We start from the raw sequence: 25,448 nt of genomic DNA on the forward strand, positions 1-25,448 counted from the left end.
ACGACAGATTTTTACCTCGTCAGCTCAGGGATTCGATCTTGCAACATTTCGGTTGCTCTAACCACTAGGCTACAAGTCACCCGGTATGGCCAGAAGAGGACTGGTCACCGCTCTGAGCCTGGTTCCTCTCTCGGTTTCTTCCTTGGTTCCTACTTTCTAGGGAGTTGTTTGTGGCCCCAGTGCTTCTACATCTGCATTGCTTGCTCTTTGGGGATTTTAGGCTGGGTTTCTGTTAAGCACTTTGTGACAACTACTGATGTAAAAAGGGCTTCATAAAATACATTTGATTGACATGTATATCACACCAACTGACTGGTTCTTCTGATGTTGTTCACACAGGAGACCATGTTGAGACATTCTCTACATCCAGGGAGCAACAGCAGGAAGATCAGAGAGCTAAGAGGTCTCATCTCTGCCCACATTGTGAAGAGATTTTCCCATTTCTATCAAAGCTAAAAATACACCTAAAAACACACACAGGAGAGAAGCCTTACTCCTGCTCTGACTGTGGAAAATGCTTCAAAACATCAAGGGTGCTAAAACGTCATCAGAGAACACACACAGGAGAGAAGCCATACTCCTGCTCTGACTGTGGAAAAAGTTTTAAATCATCAAATGAGCTAAAAGCTCATCAGAGAACACACACAGGAGAGAAGCCTTACGTCTGCTCTAACTGTGGAACTAGTTTCTCTCAACTTTCCCACTTAAAATCACATGAACGTATACATACAGGAGAGAAGCCTTACGTCTGCTCTGACTGTGGGGTGAGTTTCTCTCGTCTGGGCACCTTAAAAACACACCAACGTATACACACAGGAGAGAAGCCTTACTCCTGCACTGACTGTGGAAAATACTTCACAACGTCAACTGATCTAAAAGTTCATCAGAGAACACACACAGGAGAGAAGCCTTATTCTTGCTCTGACTGTGGAAAATGTTTTAAAACATCAAAAGAGGTCAAAGTTCATCAGAGAACACACACAGGAGAGAAGCCTTACTCCTGCTCTGACTGTGGAAAATGCTTCACAACATCAACTGATCTAAAATTTCATCAGAAAACACACACAGGAGAGAAGCCTTACTCCTGCTCTGACTGTGGAAAAGGTTTTAAAACATCAAATAAGCTTAAAGTTCACCAGAGAACACACACAGGAGAGAAGCCTTATGTCTGCTCTGACTGTGGAACTAGTTTCTCGCAACTTTCCAACTTAAAATCACATGAACGTATACATACAGGGGAGAAGCCATACTCCTGCTCTGACTGTGGAAAATTCTTCAAAACATCAACTGTGCTAACAGTTCATCAGAGAACAGACACAGGAGGGAAGCCTTATTCCTGCTCTGACTGTGGAAAAAGTTTTAAAACATCAAATAAGCTCAAAGTTCATCAGAGAACACACACAGGAGAGAAGCCTTACGTCTGCTCTGACTGTGGAACTAGTTTCTCGCAACTTTCCAACTTAAAATCACATGAACGTAAACATACAGGGGAGAAGCCATACTCCTGCTCTGACTGTGGAAAATGCTTCAAAACATCAACTTTGCTAACAGTTCATCAGATTACACACACAGGAGAGAAGCCTTATTACTGCTCTGACTGTGTAAATGCTTCACAACATCAACTAAGCTAAAAGTTCATCGGGGAACACGTACAGGAGAGAAGCCTTACTCCTGTTCTGACTGTGGGGTGAGATTCTCTCGACTGGATACCTTAAACACACACCAACATATACATAAAGGAGAGAAGCCATACTCCTGCTCTGTTTGTGTAAAATGCTTCAAAACAGCAACCGAACTAATAGTTCATCAGAGAACACACGCATGAGAGAAGCCTGCTTACGTCTGCTCTGACTTTTGGGTGAGTTTCTCTCACCATAGCAACTTAACACACCAATGTAGTCACACAGGAGAGAAGTCTTACTCCTGCTCTGTGGAAGGGTGGGCGTTTAACTCAAACTTCTAGCCAAAGGCTGCTGTGTTTAGAATCTCATCAAGGAGGACTGTAGCATTTTAGCTAATCAGCAACTTTGTAACTACTTACTACTTTATAGCTATTACTTAGCATGTTAGCTTAGCATGCAACTTTGCAACTACTTACTACTTTTTAGCTATTACTTAGTATGTTAGCATATCATACATATTACAAGTTCGTAACATATTGTATGAATAGCAATGCGTAAAATAACGTAAGAATTGTAATTCGTAACATACGATACTTCCTAGAAATCGTATTATACTGAACAATTTAAACACAACAATTTCAAAGATTTATAGTTTGTATAAGGAAATCAGTCATTTTAAATAAGAGGCCATAATCTATGGATTTCACATGACTGGGCAGGGGCTCCGCCATGGGTGGGACTTGGGAGGGCATAGGCCCACTTGGGAGCCAGGCCCATTCAATCGGCATGAGTTTTTCCCCACAAAAGGTCTTGATTACAGACAGAAATACTACTCAGCCCCCTCCCAGACAATCCTGCAGGTGAAGAGGTCCTGGGCTGCTGTGGTTACATGTGATCTGCAGTTGTGAGGCCGGTTGGATGTACTGCCAAATTCTCTAAAAGGACGTTAGAGGTGGCTTATGGTAGAGATATACATATTGAATTCTCTCCTGCAGTCATCATGCAATTGCACATTCCCTGAACTTGAGATATATGTGACATTGTGTTGTGTGGCCTTGTATTGTCCCCCAGCACAAGGTGCACTTGTGTAATGATAATGCTGTTTTATCAGCATCTTGATATGCCACACCTGTCAGGTTGATGGAATATCTTGACAAAGGCTGAAATGCTCACGAACAGGGATAGTAACTAAGTTGTGCACAACATTTGAGATAAAATTTGCTTTTTCTGCACATGGAACATTGCTGGAATGTTTTATTTCAGCTCATGAAACCAACACTTTACATGTTTAGTTTATATTTTAGTTCAGTTTATATTGGTATTGTAATGTAACCTAACATACTAAATGTAGTGTCACGGATGTTTTTGTAATACATAATACGTTTTGCTCTGAGACTGGGTTGTCCCTCTGCAGTATTCTGTGGGATTGAGCTAGTAGACACTTCTTTAAAAAACATTTTTTGAACCTTTATTTAACTAGGCAAGTCTGTTAAGAACTAATTCTTATTTACAATGATGGCCTAGGAACAGTGGGTTAACTGCCTTGTTCAGAGGCAGAACAACAGAGTTTTACCTTGTCAGCTCGGGGACCTTTTGGTTACTGGCCCAACGCTCCAACCACGAGGCTACCTTCCGCCCCTAACATGTATCAGATTGAGATGGTGTGATGATCACTTTTCACCATTAGTTTGGCAGGATTATTTTACAACTTTATTTAATGATACACAGTTTATGAAATGAATACGTGTGTTTATTAATTGTCTTTCAAACTAGATTAGTTATTTTAGTTACTGATCATGAATGTGTTTGGATAACTGCATTGAAGCAAACTTTATTGATCTGCCAATGAAAAATAAAGTTACATGAATATGTACTGGTCAACCTCTTCTTCTCTTTAGTATTCAGTTCTTCATATTAGATCTGACAGTATGAATGGTTCTTATGGTTGTATTCAGTTCTTCATATTAGATCTGACAGTATGAATGGTTCTTATGGTTGTATTCAGTTCTTCATATTAGATCTGACAGTATGAATGGTTCTTATGGTTGTATTCAGTTCTTCATATTAGATCTGACAGTATGAATGGTTCTTATGGTTGTATTCAGTTCTTCATATTAGATCTGACAGTATGAATGGTTCTTATGGTTGTATTCAGTTCTTCATATTAGATCTGACAGTATGAATGGTTCTTATGGTTGTATTCAGTTCTTCATATTAGATCTGACAGTATGAATGGTTCTTATGGTTGTATTCAGTTCTTCATATTAGATCTGACAGTATGAATGGTTCTTATGGTTGTATTCAGTTCTTCATATTAGATCTGACAGTATGAATGGTTCTTATGGGCTGAGTGCCTGGAGTGTTTTTGTATGACTACAGTCAGGAGTTCTCTCTGACCCTGTGATGTCACCACCACATTAAGTACATTCATCTTAAGATAGCCAGGTGAGACAACCACATATCACAGTAAACACATTTCTCCTCAATTGGTCAGTGTCACATTATTATTATTATTATTATTATTTGTATTATTATTATTTGTATTTTGTGGGGGGGGGGGGGTACTCTTTAAAGACGTAGGGTTTCAGACCATTTTGGGCAGATGGGCAGGTACTCTGCTGTCCTAGCATCAGAAGGAAGCTGGTGCCACCATTGGGGTGCCAGGACAGAGAAGTTCTTTGTCTGGGCTGAGAGGGAGCTTGACCTCCTGTAGCAGTGGGACGGCTTTGAGTCCAGAGGTGGCAGACCTGAGTGCTCGGGTTTGAGCCTGAAGGTAGAGATGTGGCAGTTCCTCTTGCTGCACCGTAAGTAAACACCATTGTCTTGTAGTGGATGTGAGCTTCGGCTGGACGCCAGTGGAATGTACGGAGGAGCAGGGTGACATGGTGGAACTTGGGAAGGTTAAACACCCAGACGGACTGCAGTGTTCTAGATAAGTTCAATGGCGACCCATCATTCAGGACAGGTGAGCCACCTGTTTTGAGCCCCACAGTTATAGCGATAAAGTGTGAAAAAAATGATCTGTTTGCAAGCAATGTAAAAAAACATTTATAATTGAGTTATTAATAAATCCACAAACAAAAATGGTCTCTTGTTTTCTTGAGTAAGGCCGTGATTGGCTCAGTGTTCTGTCTTTCATGGGGACAATACGTCACTGCCAGGTCTACTTGAAAATTCAAGCCCCTTCGGTGCTGCGATAGAGTTACATTAGAAGATCCCATCCAAGAAGTCTCACGCTCATTCTCCAAAATGCAGGTCTTCAGCCTTCTGTGGAAGTGGGGCAAGCCCACAGAAAATACGGAGCTTTGCGCCGTGATTGGCTCAGTGTTCTGTCATTCATGGGGACAATCCGTCACTGCCAAGTCTTAGGGTAGAACTTGAAAATTCAAGCCCCTTGGGTGCTGCGAGAGAGTTACATTTGAAGATCCCATCCAAGAAGGCTCAAGGTCATTGTCCACAGATAAAATAACATCAAATCATGTGATATCTACAGTCGCTTTGATTGGACTGATCATGTCAACATCATACTTTCAACATCTGAGCTAGCAGTCATCATCATGAATCAAGTTGACAATCTACTGGCAAATCCTTTTTAATCTTTGTCATATGAAGAAAAATAATGAGAAATTATAGATAAAACGGTGCTATATCGGTGCTCATATGGCCGTTGGACATAAACATCAAATTGCAAATTCAACAATGAGTGGTTTGGAAGGAATCAGTGGCTAACTGCAAGCATTGCAAAGCAATCATTAGCCTGCTATTCAGTGGAGTTGCTGTGTGGTCCCAAGTCTAAGATTAAGGGGCCTTTTTCCTAGTTTAAAAATGTAAACATTCAACATTGGCCGTGCTGTCAATGAAGCTTGATTTGTGACGCGCACAAAACAACTTACCTCGGTACTGAAAAATCTGACTTGAGTGGGTTCAAGACAACTGGGAACTCAGGGAAAAACAAGCTACGACTGGGAAAATACATTTTGAACTTTCATCCAACTCGGAATTGTAAATTGGGAACTCGGGCCTCTTTCTACAGCTACGACCTGAAGATCACTGACGTCATCATTTTTTCCTGAGTTCCCAGTTGTCTTGAAAGCACCACAAATCCAGAGAATGCCAGACTTTGATGAAGTTTGATGACAAAATAAACCCACGAAGGACCTCCGCGCCACCTTCCTGTTCAAGTGAGCACAGCACAACAAGGTGAGTCCAAAAATGTCTTGTATGCTTCTGCATAAATGATGTAACATGCCAGGGAGATGTGTGTACTGTAGCTAAGAAAGTAATACCAAGTGTATGTTGTGTAGTAAGATGTTAGTAGCCCATGTGCCTCACCCTAATATTTTGGTCTTGTTTCACCTCTTAATTTTGCCTACTTTTCTGACTTGGTGGTTGACATGAAGCCTATGATATGTTTTTGAGAAATGTAATCATTGAATATTGTAAGAGCTTTCATTGTCTGCTTATATGCCCTTTTATTTATCCTACGGTTCTGACTTGGCGTACAGGGAGAACACTGTAAGAACAGCCCATGTTCTGAATTCTGTCGCTGTACATTTCAAAAGTGCTGAACAAATAGTTATATTGACTATGTCCGTCCTAGCTCGCTCATTAATGTATTCATCGAAATTATGGATTGCCTCTTATCCGTCGTCCCCTTATGCCATAGTTTGTACATCTCAATTGTCAGTAGAAACCACATTTGTTTAAGTAAGTCAGCCATGTTACTTTAAAAGACAGTAAATGAGGCTGAATGAACTGTTTCGTTGCCAGACATGGTTCCGCTGATAGCCAGGTGTAGCAGTGGTAAATTGTTGGGACTATGCTGTTTGGTCAGCTTTATGTAACAGTTTGTGTTACAATTAATTTATTGTTTAGTAATGTGTTGTGTAGTGGATTTGCTGGCATGCATCCCACTTTTTAAAAGTTTTTATTTCATCTTTATTTAACTAGTCAAGTCAGTTAAGAACAAATTCTTATATACAATGACGGCCTACCCCGGCAAAACCCAGACGATGCTGGGCCAAATGTGTGCTTCCCTATGGCACTCCCAATCACGGTCAGATGTGATTTAGCATGGCTTCGAACCAGGGACTGTAGTTATGCCTCTTGCACTGAGATGCAGTTCCTTAGACCGCTGCGCCACTCGGGAGCCCATGAAAGGTTTGCTCCCAATGTGAAGCAGGAGTTTGACGGCACAAGCAGGGAGCCCATTCAACAGAGATTTGAGAAATGTGTTGGTACTCTTATCCAGATTTGTTCCTCACCACAAACCTGTCTCGAAGCTCGACAGACAATTTCTTCGTCCTCATTGCTTGGTTTTTGCTCTGACATGCACTGTCAACTGTGGGACCTTAAAAAGACAGGTGTGATCCTTTTCATGTCCAATCATTTGAATTTGCCACAGGTGGACTCCAGTCAAGTTGTAGAAACATCTCAAGGATGATCAATGGAAACAGGATGCAAAAATCGCTGAAGTTGGAGACTTTCATCTCCCTCGCCAACTTTAAACATCTGCTATCTGAGCAGCTAACCGATCGCTGCAGCTGTACATAGTCCATCGGTAAATAGCCCACCCAATTTAACTACCTCATCCCCATACTGTTTTTTATTTATTTGCTTTTCTGCTCTTTTGCACACCAATATCTCTACCTGTACATGACCATCTGATCATTTATCACTCCAGTGTTAATCTGCAAAATTGTAATTATTCGCCTACCTCCTCATGCCTTTTGCACACAATGTATATAGACTCTTTATTTAAAAAAAGATATATACTGTGTTATTGACTTGTTTATTGTTTACTCCATGTGTAACTCTGTGTTGTTGTCTGTTCACACTGCTATGCTTTATCTTGGCCAGGTCGCAGTTGTAAATGAGAACTTGTTCTCAACTAGCCTACCTGGTAAGGCTAGTTGGGTGGCGCAGTTAGGCTACCCGGGTGGCGCAGTGGTTAAGGGCGCTGTACTGCAGCGCCAGCTGCGCCACAAGAGAGGGAGGGTTTGGCCGGTAGGGAAATCCTTGTCTCATCGCGCACCAGCGACTCCTGTGGCGGGCCGGGCGCAGTGCGCGCTAGCCAAGGTTGCCAGGTGCACAGTGTTTCCTTCCTCCTTCTTCCTCAACTGTGTTTCCTTCCGGGTTGGATGGCGCTGTGTTAAGAAGCAGTGCGGCTTGGTTGGGTTGTGTATCGGAGGACGCATGACTTTCAACCTTCGTCTCTCCCGAGCTCGTACGGGAGTTGTAGCGATGAGACAAGATAGTAGCTACTGAAAAACAATTGGCTACCACGAAATTGGGGAGAAAAAGGGGTAAAATTCACAAAAAAATAAAGGTGAAATAAAAAAATGAGGTCAATGAATATTGCCCTGTATATGATTCAAACTACAGATGTAAGGTTCTGAAGTGGTAAACACAATGGCATAATGGAAAATGCATGTCCAATGGTTATCTCTGTATTAGTATTATCCACATTTAAAACAACTAGGTAGAGCAGAAATAATAATAAACACAAAACTAATGAAGGAGCACACAGTCACCAACAATATATCCCTGGCGACAATACTTTCAACTGGCTCAGATCGCTGTTACAGTACAGCGCCACCAAATTCTATTTATTAAGTAACCTTCTGTCTTATGGAACCATAATGTAACATATCACACTATTTTGAGAGTCCCGGATTTATATTTACTAAGTTACATCTAGTCTATGAGACGAGGCTGCTCCTTGATCTACATTATAAACACGCAGATCAAGAGGTGTGTTTTCCCTTCAGCATCTGCATGTGATATAATCTCACCCACCTCATATCATGAACCTGAAATGGTTAACTTTGGCTGTGAATGATGGGAAAAAATCAGACTCAAAGGCAATTACTTGAATAATTCAATGGATGTTTGGTAAACTTCCGGCGCCGACAGAGATGGCCGCCTCGCTTCCCGTTCCTAGGAAACTATGCAGTTTTTAGTTTTTTTTACGTGTTATTTCTTACATTAGTACAGTAGTTTTGGAATTGTTAGTTAGATTACTTGTTGGTTATTACTGCATTGTCGGAACTAGAAGCACAAGCATTTCGCTACACTCGCATTAACATCTGCTAACCATGTGTATGTGACAAATAAAATTTGATTTGATTTGATTTTGTTATCATAACCTGCATGGTAAACAAATCCCTAACCCTAACCCTCACCCTTTTCCTAACCTTATCCTCAGTCTCCTGACCTCCACTTTAATTATCCTAACCTGTTATGTGCCTAGTTAAATAAAAAAATAAAAAAAATAGTCTCCATCAGTTTCATAACACCGGAACTGACCAATGGCATGTATCCATTTTTATTATATCAGGGTACATCCACATCAAGAAACTGTACAGTAGTTCTCCTACTGGGAGGCGCGGGAAATAGTTTAAAGAGTGATTGGTGCTGTGGAAGCTATGGCAATGGATGCCCCGCAGCCTGTTGAGATTCATAATGTCGTTTACCAGTTGAAGAATACCGATAGTAAATATTAATTGTACGTGCGGCTGAAAGGTTTTTGGGAGTTCAGTAATTAACATTGGAAGCATTGCAGGCAGTGGTGGAAAAAGTACCCACTTGTCATAATTGAGTAAAAGTAAAGATGCTTGAGTCCTTTCCTATCAAGCTTAAAGTGAAATCCACCCAGTCAAATACCACTTGAGTAAAAGTATAAAGTATTTGGTTTGACATATATGTAACGGATGTGAAATAGCTAACTAGTTATCGGTGGTGCGCGCTAAATAGCGTTTCAATCGGTGACGTCACTTGCTCTGAGACCTTGAAGTAGTAGTTCCCCTTGCTCTGCAAGTGCCGCGGCTTTTGTGGGGCGATGGGTAACGATGCTTCATGGGTGACTGTTGTTGATGTGTGCAGAGGGTCCCTAGTTCGCGCCCGAGTATGGGCGAGGGGACAGTCTAAAGTTATACTGTTACATATACATAAGTATCAAAGGTAAAAGTATAAATAATTTCAAAGCCATTATATTAAGCAAAAGATTTTCTTGAAATGTAAATGTTTGGATAGTCAGGGGCACACTCCAACACTCAGGGCGCGTTTCTAAATTCGCTCTGGCTATATATTCCGATTTCAGAGCACTCTGGTCTGAGTGCCAGAGGACAGAATAATTGATCAAAGCTTAGCAAGCCGTGAGTACGGCCGGTGTCAGGAAACGTCGGCAAATAAAACGTAATTAAATTGTTGCCTGTAGCACAGTTAAAGTCACCAATGCTCTCTGGATAACATGAACACAGCCTAACCAGCTCTGCTAAGGCGAGTAAAACGGTCAGAGTTCTCTCATTTGTACTGAAAGTAGCTAGCAAGCTAGCCAATGCTAACCAGTTATCTTGGATGCTTGACTGCCGTTGTGAGGTCAGAACGCTTGAATCAACCCTCCTCCTCCGCCAGAGCGTCCAGTGTGTCTCTGAACGCTCCGAGAGCGATACGAACTGACAGTCTGACAACGCTCTGAATTTACGAAAGCCCAAGCGCACTCTGGCACTCCAGATTGAATTTAAGATCACATCCATAATTTACTAATAAAGTATTTGTGTTTAGTGAGTCCAACAGATCAGATGCAGTAGGGATGCGCGAATTTAAAATTAAATGTTTCCCTGTCCTGCTAATCATTCAAAATCTAACGAGTACTTTTGGGTGTCAGGGAAAATGTATGGAGCTGAAAGTACATTATTTTCTTTAGGAATGTAGTGAAGTAGAAGTTGAAGTTGTCAAAATATATCAAAAGTAAAGTACAGATACCCCCCAAAAACTACTGATGTGGCACTTAAATGTTTGTACTTAAGTACTTTACACCACTGATTGCAGGGAATACTGACTGAAGATGTTCCTCCCTACGAGGCCCATGAGACTGTGTAGGGATGTGATTTGAATCGGACTGTGACTGAACGAGTGGGATGTTGTTATTTATCTATTTTTGTATTTTGTTTTGACGTCGTTGTTCCCCCTCCCCTTTTCCGTAAAGGAAATGTATTTTCTTCTACAGTTTACTAACCTTACAGTAGGTGGCGGCAGACACGTTATATTTGTGTAAATGTCATTATACCAGAGAAGAAGATGACGCTGCTGCGCTATAGTAGTGGGGAACAGGAAGTTCCGGGTCGAAACGACAGAACTGTGTTTTGAAGTCGATAGTGGTTGTGTCCGTTTCTAATGTATCATTGTAGGTATGTAATAGCATGTTTAAACTTTCTAATGTCGAGAGAATATATAACACGCTAGGTAACAAATCCGTCAATGTATTATCACGTTTGGTAAAGGTTTTAATTGTATTTGTTATTTTGGGGTCAAACCGAGTGAGTGAAGAACGTGTTAAAAAAAAATGTTACAAGTCACATAACTAGACTTTGGGTTTATCTGAGTGTATGTACATCATTTCGTAAAGATTCCATTTATTTGAGTTCGTTTTTACATGTTCTTGGTTTTGTGTAAAATGTTTATGAGCTGGTAAATAGCCTCGTCCGAACCATCCTGTTCTCGCGAGTTTACATACACTGTTTCGTTAATTAAAGCTCGCGAGATCAGGATGGTTCGGACGAGGCAAGTCAAATGGCGGGAACGATTTCTGTCGTCTTTCTATGAGTTTATTCGTGGTGAAATGGCGACATGAGGCTGTGTGATAGTGTCAAAATTGAGGGAAGCTAACTGAAGTTATCCTTCACCATTTGGAGAGAGAGGCCAACTGCATGGAATGGCGTCGATTAATGCGGATGAATCGGAGCACGTGTCAAACTCATTCCATGGAGGACCAAGTGTCTGCCAGTAATAATGTGTTAGAGTGGAAAGTTGGGAGGTGTTTGAGGAGACCACAGGGCCTCATTTACACCCTGATTAACCAAGGCCATAAAAATAGGTGTAGTTAAACTGGGATGCAGCCGTGTAAATGAGAACGTGTTCTGAACGAGCCTACCTGGTTAAATAAAGGTTTAGTAAAACATTGAAAGTGGTAGATTGTTAATATCTTGTGCTAGTCAGGTTCAGGAAGGGAAGATTCTTCAATTGGAAAATCATAATGGGACAAAGTGCACTTATGTTGTACAATTTAAAATGTGTACTTTGTGTCTAATGTGAATGAATGTATTGTCAGGGATTATCTACCTGATCTACTGAAATAAGATAATTGAACAAGAAAAACAAGAAAATATTTTTACAGAATAAAGTGCCAGAACTGTCAAGAAAATAACTTTTGTGTCCGTTTGTCTTTATTACTACAGACCGACTCAGATTAAGTCTGAAGCCGTTAACATCAACAGTGAGGACAATCCCAGCCTGCCTCTCTCCTTCCACACTGAGTAGAAACCTACAGTCACTGGGTCCTGATTGTGACAGTGGAGCCCAGTTTGCACTGCAGGATCCAGAGATGGCATCAGTGAAGCTGGAAGACTGCAGTCAAACACTGGAGCTGAATGTCAACATTAAAGATGAAGAAGTGGAGGAGAAGATTAGGACAACTGTTAGTCATGGTAAGAGCTTTTTCTATCTATAAGTTATATTCATGTATTAGACCTCCATAAGTTATGACCAGTCTATTGCTAGGTTGAATTCTGTAATTCTGACATCACACATCCCTGAACAACTCAAGACTTCCCAGCGAAGCAAAAACAATTTAAACTTGTAACACCTGCCTTTCCCCACACATTGTCTCAAGAACGTTGAAAATATTTAATACCCTCAATCACGAAGTTAGGCATACCTCATTTCAAAAAAGGCCATGGCTTCATCACTGTCAATATTGAATGATAATTCTTCACGTTTTACCAGTGAAAAGACCAAGCTGCGTCTGCATGCCAATCGTTTGATTTCAATCAGTTTCATGGGAATATGCATTTAAATCTTCTTGGATTACTGTTTGGTGAGCAAATTAGAGCAGATGGTGTTGAATTATTTTGAATTCCTGTATTTTGTTTTCATCAAAGCACATTCTGCCTAATTGCGCGATGTTGAGTTTGGGACGATTCAGCAAACCATCCTAAAATCTCGTAAGAAATTTGTTTTTTGTTGTAACAGTAATGTTATGCTATAATATTTGGTGATGTGGACTACTAATTTATCATTAGGTGATCGTCCAAGACATTGATCTGACTTTACTAAACAAACACCATTGTGGCGGCGCATCGCACTATGAGGTCTACCTGTGTTGATTCTAAGATTCCTGGAACTACCGAAAGTGGTTAAATTCACCAAAAAGGTGTTTTGATGTACATAACCTGCAAATGTGAAGATGATTGCGTTCAACCCTGTGTAAATCAGTCAATTCTTAACATAAAGACTTTAAACTCAGGATTCTGTAAGAGCCTACCCCAAAGAGGATATGTGTTCACGTTCAGCTTCCTGTGCCTTAAAATGGTGTCATAGGTGCTGTTTCGGAGGGTTAAAAAGATCAGATATTTTCAAAACTTCACATGTGTTACTAGGTAACCCTCATGAACTGTAAATCAGTCATTTCTCCCAACAGATGTCAAAGAAAAACCTCTCACATGCACATACACACACACACACACACACACAGCAAGGATGGAGTGACAAAGTGAGGTGTTTAAAGACAGAGTGCCTGCATTGGCATTTCCATAATCTCAAAGCCGTGCCGAGTTCAACGAGATGCCCCGCTTGACTGTAGCTCGCTCGGTCTAAGCATAGCAACCATGAGAAAAAGTAGGCCCAAAATGAAGCCTGGCCCTAAATTTAATTTGCTTTTGGGTGACAGTGAGAGAACCGTTAGGGTAAGAAGCACAATTCTTTTGCCTCACAACATTTGGTGATGCAGAAACGAGAGAACATGTTTGGCTGTTTTTATATATACATAATAAGGGCATCAGTCAATTGAAATGAATTAGGCCCTAACCTGTAGATTTCACATGACTGGGCAGGGGTGCAGCCATGGGTGGGCCTTGGAAGGCATAGGCCCACCCACTTGGCAGCCAGACCCACCTCAGGTCCTGGGCTGACGTTGTTACACGGGGTCTACGATTGTGAGGCCGGTTGGATGTACTGCCAAATACTCTAATAGGACATTGGAGGCAGCTTATGGTAGAGAAATTAACATTCAATTCTCTGGCAACAGCTCTGGTGGACATTCCTGCAGTCAGCATGACAATTGCACGCTCCCTCAAAACTTGAGACATCTGTGACATTGTGTTGTGTGGCCTTTTATTGTCCCCAGTGTAACCGATGTGAAATGGCTAGCTAGTTAGTGGTGGTGCGTGCTAATAGCGTTTCAATCGGTGACGTCACTCGCTTTGAGACCTTGAAGTAGTGGTTCCCCTTGCTCTGCAAGGGCCGCGGCTTTTGTGGAGCGATGGGTAACGATGTCTTCATGGGTGACTGTTGTCTGTGTGCAGAGGGTCCCTGGTTCGAGCCCGGGTATGGGCGAGGGGACGGACTAAAGTCATACTGTTACACCAGCACAAGGTGCAACTGTGTAATGACTATGCCCTTTAATCAGTTTCTTGATATGCCACACCTGTCAGGTGGATGGATTATCTTGGTAAAGGGGAAAATGTTCACTAACAGGGATGTAAACATATTTCTGCACACAATTTGAGAGAAATAAGCTTTTAGTGTGTGTTGGAACATTTCAGATTTTTTTTTTCAGCTCATGAAACATGGGACCAACACTTTACATTTATATATTTTTTCAGTGTAGTTATGCATTACTGTCCTCTCCATGTTCGGCTGGAATTTACCCTGAAAAGGATTTGAGAAATATGATTGGTTGAGGATAGGCCTACGTCTCATTTTGCGCTGCACAGAATGACTATTGTAGCTGGAAACAGATAGATATGGAATATCTACATAGGTGTACAGAGGCCCATTATCAGCAACCATCACTCCTGTGTTCCAATGTCATGTTGTGTTAGCGAATCCAAGCTTATCATTTTAAAAGGCTAATTAATCATTACAAAACCTTTTGCAATTATGTTAGCACAGCTGAAAACTGTGGTGCTGATTAGTGAAGCAATAAAACGGTCCATCTTTAGACTAGCTGAGTATCTGGGTCATTTGTCGGTTCGATTACAGGCTCAAAATGGCCAGAACCAAAGACCTTTCTTCTGAAACTTCTGAAATTTGGAAGAGCCTTCCATGTGAGAAAGAAACTGGGGATCCCAAGAAACTGAAGATCTCGTACAACGCTGTGTACTACTCCCTTCACAGAACAGCGCAAACTGGCTTCAACCAGAATAGAAAGAGGAGTGGGAGGCCCCGGTGCACAACTGGGCAAGAGGACAAGTATTTTAGAGTGTCTAGAGAAACAGACGTCTCACAAGTCCTCAACTGGCAGCTTCATTAAATAGTACCCGCAAAACACCAATCTCAATGTCAACAGTGAAGAGGCGACTCCGGGATGCTGGCCTTCTAGACACTATTCTGGTTAGAGACTGTTTGCATTGTTCTGTGAAGAGAGTAGTACACAGCGTTGTACGAGATCTTCAGCCGTTTCCAGCTACAATAGCCATTTACAGCATTAACAATGTCAACACTGTATTTCTGATCACTTTGACATTATTTGATTGGACAAAAAATGTGCTATTCTTTCAAAAACATGGACATTTGTAACTTTAGAATTTATTCATTTATTTCACCACTAATGGTAGTGTATTTAAAAAATATATATTTTTTAACTTTCTTAGCATTCTGGTTATTGTCCGGAATTTCCGATGACTGACGTGCCCAAAGTAAACTGCCCAGAAGCTAGGATATGCATATACTTGATCGCATTGGATAGAAAACACACTGAAGTTCCTAAAACTGTTAAAATAATGTCTGTGGGTATAACAGACCTGATATGACAGGCGAAAACCTTGAGGAAAATCCATCCAGAATTTTTATTTCTTGAGGTCACAGATGCTTGCCTATGGGATATTCAAATTGATAGGACCCAGATTGCAGTTCCTTTGGCTTCCACTAGATGTCAACAGTCTGTAGAAAGGGTTTCATGCTTGTTTTTTGAAAAATTAGTATTTGTAGTTTTTCCAAGATGTCCCCCATTTCGAAAAGTAGTCATGTTGCACGCATCAACGAGAGTGCGCTCTTCGTTATTTATCTTTGCTATTGAACACACTATTCTCCGTCTTAAATATTATTGTTTATTTACATATTAGAATACCTGAGGATTAATTGGAAACTTCGTTTGACTTTTTTGGACGATCTTTACCGGTAACCTTTAAGATTCGTTTGTGTGCATGTTGAACGAGTGACCTACTGAATCAAGCGCGCCATCTAAACTGATACTTTTGGGATATAATGAAGGATATTATCGAACAAAACAACCATTAATTGTGTAGCTGGGACCCTTGGGATTGCAATCAGAGGAAGATCTTCAAAGGTAAGTGATTTATTTAATTGCTGTCTGTGATTTTGTGACGCCTGTGCTGGTTGAAAAAGTATTTTGACGTGGGGAGCTGTCCTCAGATAATCGCATGGTATGCTTTCTCCGTAAAGCCTTTTTCAAATCTGACAACGCAGTTGGATTAACAAGAAGCTTTTAAATTATGTAAGACACTTCTATTTTCGTGAATGTTTAATATTCCGATTTTTGTATTTTGAATTTCGCGCTCTGCAATTTCACCGGATGTTGTCGTAGGTGTCCTGCTAGCGTTTGGACATAGGCAAGTCAGTTAAGAACAAATTCTTATTTTCAATGATGGCCTAGGAACATTGGGTTAACTGCCTTGTTCAGGGGCAGAACGACAGATTTTTACCTTGTCAGCTCGGGGATTCGATCTTGCAACCTTTCGGTTGCTCTAACCACTGAGCTACCTGTCACCCGGTATGGCCAGAAGAGGACTGGTCACAACTCTGCCTGGTTCCTCTCTCGGTTTCTTCCTAGGTTCCTGCTTTCTAGGGAGTTTTTTTGTGGCCACTGTGCTTCTACATCTGCATTGCTTGCTCTTTGGGGATTTTAGGCTGGGTTTCTGTTAACCTCTCTGGGACCGTTTGGTACGCGAGCGTCCCACCTTTCAACTGCCAGTGAAACTGCAGGGCGCCAAATTCAAAACAACAGAAATCCCATAATAAATATTCCTCAAACATACAAGTATTTTACACCATTTTAAAGATACAATTGTCGTTAATCCAACCACAGTGTCCGATTTCAAAAACGCTTTTCGGCGAAAGCAGAACATATCGTTATGTTAGGTCAGAGCCAAGTCACAGAAAGCATTCAGCCATTTTCCAACCAAAGAGTGGAGTCACAAAAAGCAGAAATATCGATAAAATTAATCACTTACCTTTGATGATCTTCATCAGATGACACTCCTAGGACATCATGTTACACAATACATGTATGTTTTGTTCGGTAAAGTTCATATTTATATCCAAAAATCTGAGTTTACATAGGAGCGTTACGTTCAGTAGTTCCACAACATCCGGTGATTTTTGCAGAAAGCCACATCAATTACAGAAATGCTCATAATAAATGTTGATGAAAATACAAGAATTATGCATGGAATTATAGATACACTTCTCCTTAATGCAACCGCTGTGTCCGATTTAAAAAAAACTTGACCAAAAAAGCATAATCTGAGTACGGCGCTTAGACAAAAAAATCAAGCCAAACAAATGTCTGCCATGTTGGAGTCGAGAGATGTCAGAATAACATGATAAATATTAACTTACCTTTGATGATCTTCATCAGAATGCACTCCCAGGAATCCCAGGTCCACAATAAGTGCTTGTTCTGTTCGATAATGTACATCATTTATTTCAAAATAGCTCCTTTTGTTGGCGCGTTCAGTACACAATCTAAACTCACCAAGCGCGTTCACTAGTTTCAGACGAAAAGTCAAAAAAAGTTCCGTTACAGTCCATAGCAACATGTCAAACGATGTTTAGAATCAATCTTTAGGGCGTTTTTAACATAAATCTTCATTAATGTTCCAACCGGACAATTCCTTTGTCTGTACAAATGAAGTGGAACGTAGCTACCTTTCACGTGAGCGCGCCAGACCGAGGCTGTGGCACTCTGCCAGACCACTCACTCATAGAGCCCTTATGAGCCCCTCCTTTAGAGTAGATTCCTCTAAACAGGTTTTAAATACTGTTGACATCTAGTGGAAGCCTTGGGAAGTGCAAAATAACTAACATCACACGGTATCTTCAATAGGAGCTGAGTTGAATAACTACAAACCTCAGATTTCCCACTTCTTGGTAGGATTTTTCTCAGGATTTTACCTGCCATATAAGTTCTGTTATACTCACAGACATCATTCAAACAGTTTTAGAAACTTCAGATTGTTTTCTATCCAAATGTTCTATTTATATGCATATTCTAGGTTTTTCGGCTGAGTAGCAGGCAGCTTAATTTGGGCACGTTTTTCATACAAGCTTCCCAATACTGCCCCCTACCCCAAAGAAATTAACTTCACTAGGGTAGGGGGCAGCATTTGGAATTTTGGATGAAAAGCGTGCCCAAGTTAAACTGCCTGCTACTCGGGCCCATAAGCTAGGATATGCATATAATTAGTCGATTTGAATAGAAAACACTGTTAAAATAATGTCTGAGTATAACAGAACTGATATGGCAGGCGAAAACTAGAGGAAAATCCAACCAGGAAGTACTATTATTTTGAAAGGCTGTTTTTCCATTGAAAGCCTATCCACCATACAAAGACTTAGGACCCAGTGGAAATCTGTCTTCCTCAACATGTGACCAGTCTTTAGGCATTGTTTCAGGCTTTTACTCTGAAAAATGAGGGAGATACACCGCTTTCAATGAGATGACAGTGGAAATTTCCATCCATATGAGCCAGACACATGATCGAGAGCGTGCATTTCTTGACGAAGCTTTTGTCCGGTTGAAATATTATTGATTATTTATGACAAAAGCAACCTGAAGATTGATTTTAAACATCGTTTGACATGTTTCTACCATCTTTTATTGTACTTTATGACTTTTCGAGAGTGCGCTTTGTGCCTTTTGGATTTCTGAACTAAACGCACCAACAAAACGGAGGTATTTGGACATAAAGATGAACTTTATCGAAGAAAACAAACATTTGTTGTCTAACATGGAGACCTGGGAGTGCCACCAGATGAAGATCATCAAAGGTAAGTGATTAATTTTAATGCTATTTCTGACTTTTGTGAAGCTCTCCTTGGTTGGAAAATGGCTGTATGGGTTTCTGTGTCTAGTCGCTGACCTAACATAATCGCAAAGTGTGCTTTCGCCGCAAAGCCTTTTTGAAATCTGACACAGCGGTTGCATTAAGGGGAAGTTTATCTGTATTCGTATGTTTAACACTTGTATCTTTTATCAATGTTTATGATGAGTATTTCTGATGTGGCTCTCTTTACTTTCACCGGATGTTTGTTTGAGACAATGCATTTCTGAACACAACACACCAATTTCAAATGGGGTTTTTGGACATAAAGATTAACTTTATCGAACAAAACACACATTTATTGTGTAACATGAAGTCCTGTGAGTGCCATCTGATGAAGCTCGTCAAAGGTTAGTGATTAATTTAATCGCTACTTCTGACTTTTATGAGACCTCTCCTTGGCTGGAAAATGACTGTATGGTTTTCTGTGACTAGGTGCTGACCTAACATAATCGTTTGGTGTGCTTTCGCCGTAAAGCCTATTTGAAATCGAACACTGTGGCTGGATTTATAAGAAGTTTATCTTTAAAATGGTGTAAAATAATTTTAATTATGGGATTTGAACCAGACAGGTTAAGCACTTTGTGACAACTACTGATGTAAAAAGGGCTTCATAAAATACATTTGATTAACATGTATATCACACCAACTGACTGTTTTTTCTGATGTTCACACAGGATACCATGTTGAGACATTCTCCACATCCAGAGAGCAACAGCAGGAAGATCAGAGAGCTAAGAGGTCTCATCACTGCCCACATTGTGAAGAGATTTTACCATTTCTATCAAAGCTAAAAATACACCTAAAAATACACACAGGAGAGAAGCCATACTCCTGCTCTGACTGTGGAAAATGCTTCAAAACATCAACTGAGCTAAAACTTCATCAGAGAACACACACAGGAGAGAAGCCTTACTCCTGCTCTGACTGTGGAAAATGCTTCACAACATCAACTCATCTAAAACTTCATCAGAGAACACACACAGGAGAGAAGCCTTACTCCTGCTCTGACTGTGGAAAATGCTTCACAACATCAACTCATCTAAAAGTTCATCAGAGAACACACACAGGAGAGAAGCCTTTCTTCTGCCCTGACTGTGGAACTCGTTTCTCTCAACTTTCCCTCTTAAAATCACATGAACGTAAACATACAGGGGAGATGCCATACTCCTGCTCTGACTGTGGGTCGAGTTTCTCTCAGCTGGGCAACTTAAAAACACACCAACGTATACACACAGGAGTGAAGCCTTATTCCTGCTCTGACTGTGGAACTCGTTTTAAAACATTACATGAGCTAAAAGTTCATCAGAGAACACACACAGGAGAGAAGCCTTACTCCTGCTCTGACTGTGGAAAATGCTTCACAACATCAACTCATCTAAAAGTTCATCAGAGAACACACACAGGAGAGAAGCCTTTCTTCTGCCCTGACTGTGGAACTCGTTTCTCTCAACTTTCCCACTTAAAATCACATGAACGTATACATACAGGGGAGAAGCCATACTCCTGCTCTGACTGTGGGTCGAGTTTCTCTCAGCTGGGCAACTTAAAAACACACCAACGTATACACACAGGAGAGAAGCCTTATTCCTGCTCTGACTGTGGAAAATGTTTTAAAACATTAGGTCATATAAAGGTTCACCAGAGAACACACACAGGAGAGAAGCCTTACGTCTGCTCTGACTGTGGAAAATGCTTCACAATATCATCTCATCTAAAAGCTCATCAGAGAACACACACAGGAGAGAAGCCTTATTCCTGCTCTGACTGTGGAAAATGTTTTCAAACATTATATGAGATAAAAGTTCATCAGAGAACACACACAGGAGAGAAGCCTTACGTCTGCTCTGACTGTGGAAAATGCTTCACAATATCATCTCATCTAAAAGCTCATCAGAGAACACACACAGGAGAGAAGCCTTATTCCTGCTCTGACTGTGGAAAACGTTTTAAAACATCAAATGAGCTAAAAGTACATCAGAGAACACACACAGGAGAGAAGCCTTACGTCTGCTCTGACTGTGGGAAGAGTTTCTCTCACCAGGGCAACTTAAAAACACACCAACGTATACATTGACTTCATGTGGGTACCTGGGACGGTTGCGTCCCACCTGGTCAACATCTGGTGAAATTGCAGAGTGACCAATTAAAATTAAAATAAAATAAAGCTTAACTTGTTAATCTAGCCGCCATGTCAGATTTCAAAATGGCTTTAAGGCGAAAGCAAACCATGTGATTATCTGAGGACGGCGCTCAGCACACAAAACATTACATAGTTACCAGCCAAGAAGACTAGTCACGAAAGTCAGAAATATGATGATCTTCATATGGTTGCACTCACAACACTCCCAGTTACACAATAAATGTTCATTTTGTTCGATAAAGTCCCTCTTTATATCTTGAAACCTCAATTTTGTTGGCACATTTTGTTCTGTAATCCAATGGCTCAAATGCGGTCACAAGAGGCAGGCGAAAATTTCAAATAGTATCCGTAAAGTTTGTAGAAACATGTAAAACGATGTTTATAATCAATCCTCAGGTTGTTTTTAGCCTAAATAATCGATAATATTTAAACTGGAAACAGCGTCGTCAATATAAAAGAAAAACAAGAAAGGTGCGCTCTGCAGGACCCAGCTCTGGGGACATCCCACTATCCACTGACTCAATGTGGTCATTCTCCCTCATTTTTCAGAATACAAGCCTGAAACAATGTCTAAAGACTGTTCACATCTAGTGTTAGCCATAGGGAACGGAATCTGGGTCCTATCCCTTTAAATGGTGGATAGGCTTTCATTGGAAAAACAGCCATTTCAAAATAATGGCACTTCCTGGATGGATTTTCCTCATGTTTTTGCCTGCCTTTTCAGTTATGTTATACTCACAGACAATATTTTTAAGTTTTAGAAACTTTGGAGTGTTGTCTTTCCAATTCTACTAATTGTATGCATTTCCTAGCTTCTGGTCCTGAATAGCAGGCAGTTTACTTTGGGAACGCTTTTAATCCGGAGGTGAAAATAGTGACCCCTACCCTAGTGAGGTTAAGGAGAAAAGCCTCATCGGTTCTCTGACCAGCTAAGAATAAAGTCACTCCATCACTTAATTCTCATCTCATAAAAGAAGTTGTAATTGGATCAAATGAAGAAAGCATAGAACACTGTAGAACACTGTAATCCTATTGGTTCTCACTGTGAGAGAACTGTGCAGAGGAAAGGGAGCGTTATAGAATTTTAGCCTCTCTTTACTTTGCACCTTGTCAGTTTTGGTGTGTTTTGTTGGCTTCTACTGTAAAGATTTGCACTTGGTGTTGAATACCCTCTGTTATTCTTCTCATTTTGAAAACAAACACTAGTCTGCCAATTGACTGGGTGGTACTGCTTCCCTCTCAGCCTGGCCTGACTCTGTCTGTAGGGAGAGTTTCAACTGGGCAGCTTAAAAACACACCAACGTTTACACGTAGGAGAGAAGCCTTACTCCTGCTCTGTGGAAGGGTGGGCGTGTAAACTCAAACATCATTCCAAAGGTTGAGTGTTTGAATCTCATCACGGAGGACTTTAGCTTTTTAGCAACTTGGCAACTACTTACTACTTTTTAGCTATTACTTAGCATGTTAGCTACCCTTTCTCCTAAACCCATTTAACTCTATCTTAAACCCCTCACCCCTAACCAAGCTAACGTCAGCAACAACAAATTGGAATCCGTAACATATCATACATATTACAAGTTCGTAACATATTGTATGAATAGCAATGCGTAAAATAACGTAAGAATTGTAATTCTTAACATACGATACGTCCTACAAGTCGTATTATACTGAACAACAATCTAAACCAAACAATTTCAAAGATTTACAGTTTGTATAAGGAAATCAGTCAATTGAAATAAATGAGGCCCTAATCTATGTTAGGTTACATTACATTGGACCTCCAATATAAACTAAACATGTAAAGTGTTGGTTTCATGAGCTGAAATAAAAAGATCTAGCACAAAAAGCTAATGTCTCTCAAATGTTGTGCACAACTTTGTTTATATATACTGTTAGTGAGCATTTCAGCCTTTGTCAAGATAATCCATCCACCTGACAGGTGTGGCATATCACGATGCTGATAAAACAGCATGGTCATTACACAGGTGCACCTTGTGCTGGGGGACCACACAACACAATATCACAGATGTCTCAAGTTCAGGGAATGTGCAATTCTCATGATGACTGCAGGAATGTCCACCAGAGCTGTTGCCAGAGAACTCAATATTTATATGTCTACCATTAGCCACCTCTAACGTCCTTTTAGAGAATTTGGCAGTACATCCAACCGGCCTCACAACTGCAGATCACATGTAACCACGGCAGCCCAGGACCTCTTCACCTGCTGGATTGTCCGAGGTGGTGGGGGGAGGGGGCTGAGTAGTATTTCTATCTGTAATCAAGACCTTTTGTGGGGAAAAACTCATTCTGATTGGCCGGGCCTGGCTCCCAAGTGGGCCTATGCCCTCCCAAGTCCCAATGGCTGAGCCCAGTCATGTGAAATCCATACTAAATGGAGTGGCACAGATGTTTTTGTAATATATAATACGTTTTGCTCTGAGACCAGAGCAGTATTCTGTGGGAAGGAGCCACTTTTTTTTTATTTTAACCCCTTTTTCTCCCCAATTTCGTGATTGTTGTAGTAGCTACTATCTTTATTGCTAAAACTGTGGTGCGGGCTTGGGAGAGACGAAGGTTGAAAGTCAACCCAACCAAGCCGCACTGCTTCTTAACACAGCGCACATCCAACCCGGAAGCCAGCCGCACCAAACACTGTGCACCTGGCCACCTTGGTTAGCGCACACTGCGCCCAGCCCGCCACAGGAGTCGCTGGTGCGCGATGAGACAAGGACACCCCTCCCTATCCCGGGCGACGCTAGGCCAATTGTGCGTCGCCCCACGGACCTCCCGGTCGCGACAGAGCCTGGGCGCGAACCCAGGGACTCTGATGGCACAGCTGGCGCTGCAGTACAGCGCCCTTAACCACTGCGCCACCCGGGAGGCCTGTAGACACTTTTTTTTATTGAACTAGGCAAGTCAGTTAAGAACAAAATCTTATTTACAATGATGGCCTAGGAACAGTGGGTTAACTGCCTTGTTCAGAGGCAGAACAACAGATTTTTACCTTGTCAGCTCAGGGATTTGATCTTGCAACCTTTTGGTTACTGGCCCAACGCTCTAACCACTAGGCTACCTTCCGCCCCTAACATGTATCAGATAGAGATGATCACTCTCCACCATTAGTTTGGGGGGGGGGGTGTTTTACAACTTTATTTAATGATACACAGTTTATGAAATGAATACGTGTTTATTAATTGTCTTAAAACTAGATGAGTTATTTTAGTTACTGATCATGAATGTGTTTGGATAACTGCATTGAAGCAAACTTTATTGATCTGCCAATGAAAAATAAAGTTACATGAATATGTACTGGTCAACCTCTTCTTCTCTTTAGTATTCAGTTCTTCATATTAGATCTGACAGTATGAATGGTTCTTATGGTTGTATTCAGTTCTTCATACTAGATCTGACAGTATGAATGGTTCTTATGGTTGTATTCAGTTCTTCATATTAGATCTGACAGTATGAATGGTTCTTATGGTTGTATTCAGTTCTTCATACTAGATCTGACAGTATGAATGGTTCTTATGGTTGTATTCAGTTCTTCATATTAGATCTGACAGTATGAATGGTTCTTATGGTTGTATTCAGTTCTTCATACTAGATCTGACAGTATGAATGGTTCTTATGGTTGTATTCAGTTCTTCATATTAGATATGACAGTAGGACAGAGAAGTGCTTAGACTGGGCTGAGAGGTTGCTTGACCTCCTGTAGCAGTGGGACGGCCATGAGACCAGAGGTAGCAGAACTGAGTGCTCGGGTTGGGATACAGGGTTTGAGCCTGAAAGTAGAGATGGGGCAGTTGCTCTTGCTGCACCGTAAGTAAACACCATTGTCTTGGGAAGGTTAAACACCCAGACGGACTGCAGTGTTCTAGATAAGTTCAGTGGAGACCCATCATTCAGGGCAGGTGAGCCACCTGTTTTGAGCACCACAGTTTTAGCAATAAAACAGTGAGAAAATAAAGTATCTGTTTGCAAACAATGTAAAAAAACATGTTATTGACTTGTTAATAAAGCTGCATACAAACATGGTCTATTTGGTTTTCTTGACTAAGGCATCTCCAAAATGCAGGTGTTTCAGCCTAGATCAGTGCTTTCTGTGGAGGTGGGGCAAGCCAGCAGAAAATACTGAGCTTAGCGCTGTGATTGGCTCAGTGTTTTGTCATTCATGGGGACAGTACATCATTGCCAAGTCTAAGGGTAGAACTTGAAAATTCAAGCCCCGTGGGTGCTGTGAGAGAGTTACATTAGAAGTGCCCATCCAAGAAGGCTCAATGTCATTGTCCACAGATAAAGGTCAAATCATGTTATTTCTACAGTCGCTTTGATTGGACTGATCATGTCAACATCGTACTTTCAACATCTGAGCTAGCAGTCATCATCATGAATCAAGTCGACAATCTACTGGCAAATCCTTTTTTAATCTTTGTCATATGAAGAGAAATAATGAGAAATTATAGAAAAAAGGTATCGGTACTCATCGGTCATTGAACATAAACATTACAAAACAAATGACAAATTCAACAATGAGTGGTTTGGAAGGAATCAGTGGCTAAC

General features: G+C 41.0%; 2 protein-coding genes across 13 annotated transcripts in view; one reads left to right on the top strand and one right to left on the bottom strand.

The window, feature by feature from the left end:
* Positions 1 to 25,448, bottom strand: part of LOC110516275 (zinc finger protein 501) — a 200,752-nt gene that overhangs the window by 78,966 nt on the left and 96,338 nt on the right. The window lies entirely within an intron of this gene.
* The window catches only part of LOC110516278 (oocyte zinc finger protein XlCOF6.1-like), a 94,203-nt gene that overhangs the window by 8,730 nt on the left and 60,025 nt on the right, over positions 1 to 25,448 (top strand). For 3 of the 12 annotated variants that reach the window (XM_036951129.1, XM_036951122.1, XM_036951109.1), the window contains exon 3: positions 11,861 to 12,109. The exons of 1 other annotated variant lie outside the window; for it this stretch is intronic. In XM_036951129.1, the coding sequence (XP_036807024.1) occupies positions 11,861 to 12,109 (249 nt within the window). Of the gene's footprint in view, positions 1 to 339; positions 2,396 to 10,610; positions 11,409 to 11,860; positions 12,110 to 19,422; positions 23,565 to 25,448 lie in introns of those variants that run through there. 8 more of the 12 variants (XM_036951126.1, XM_036951121.1, XM_036951110.1 and 5 more) reach the window with 8 other exon arrangements.

The sequence above is a fragment of the Oncorhynchus mykiss genome, chromosome 18 (genome assembly GCF_013265735.2).
Source record: "Oncorhynchus mykiss isolate Arlee chromosome 18, USDA_OmykA_1.1, whole genome shotgun sequence".
Taxonomy (NCBI): Eukaryota; Metazoa; Chordata; class Actinopteri; order Salmoniformes; family Salmonidae; genus Oncorhynchus; species Oncorhynchus mykiss.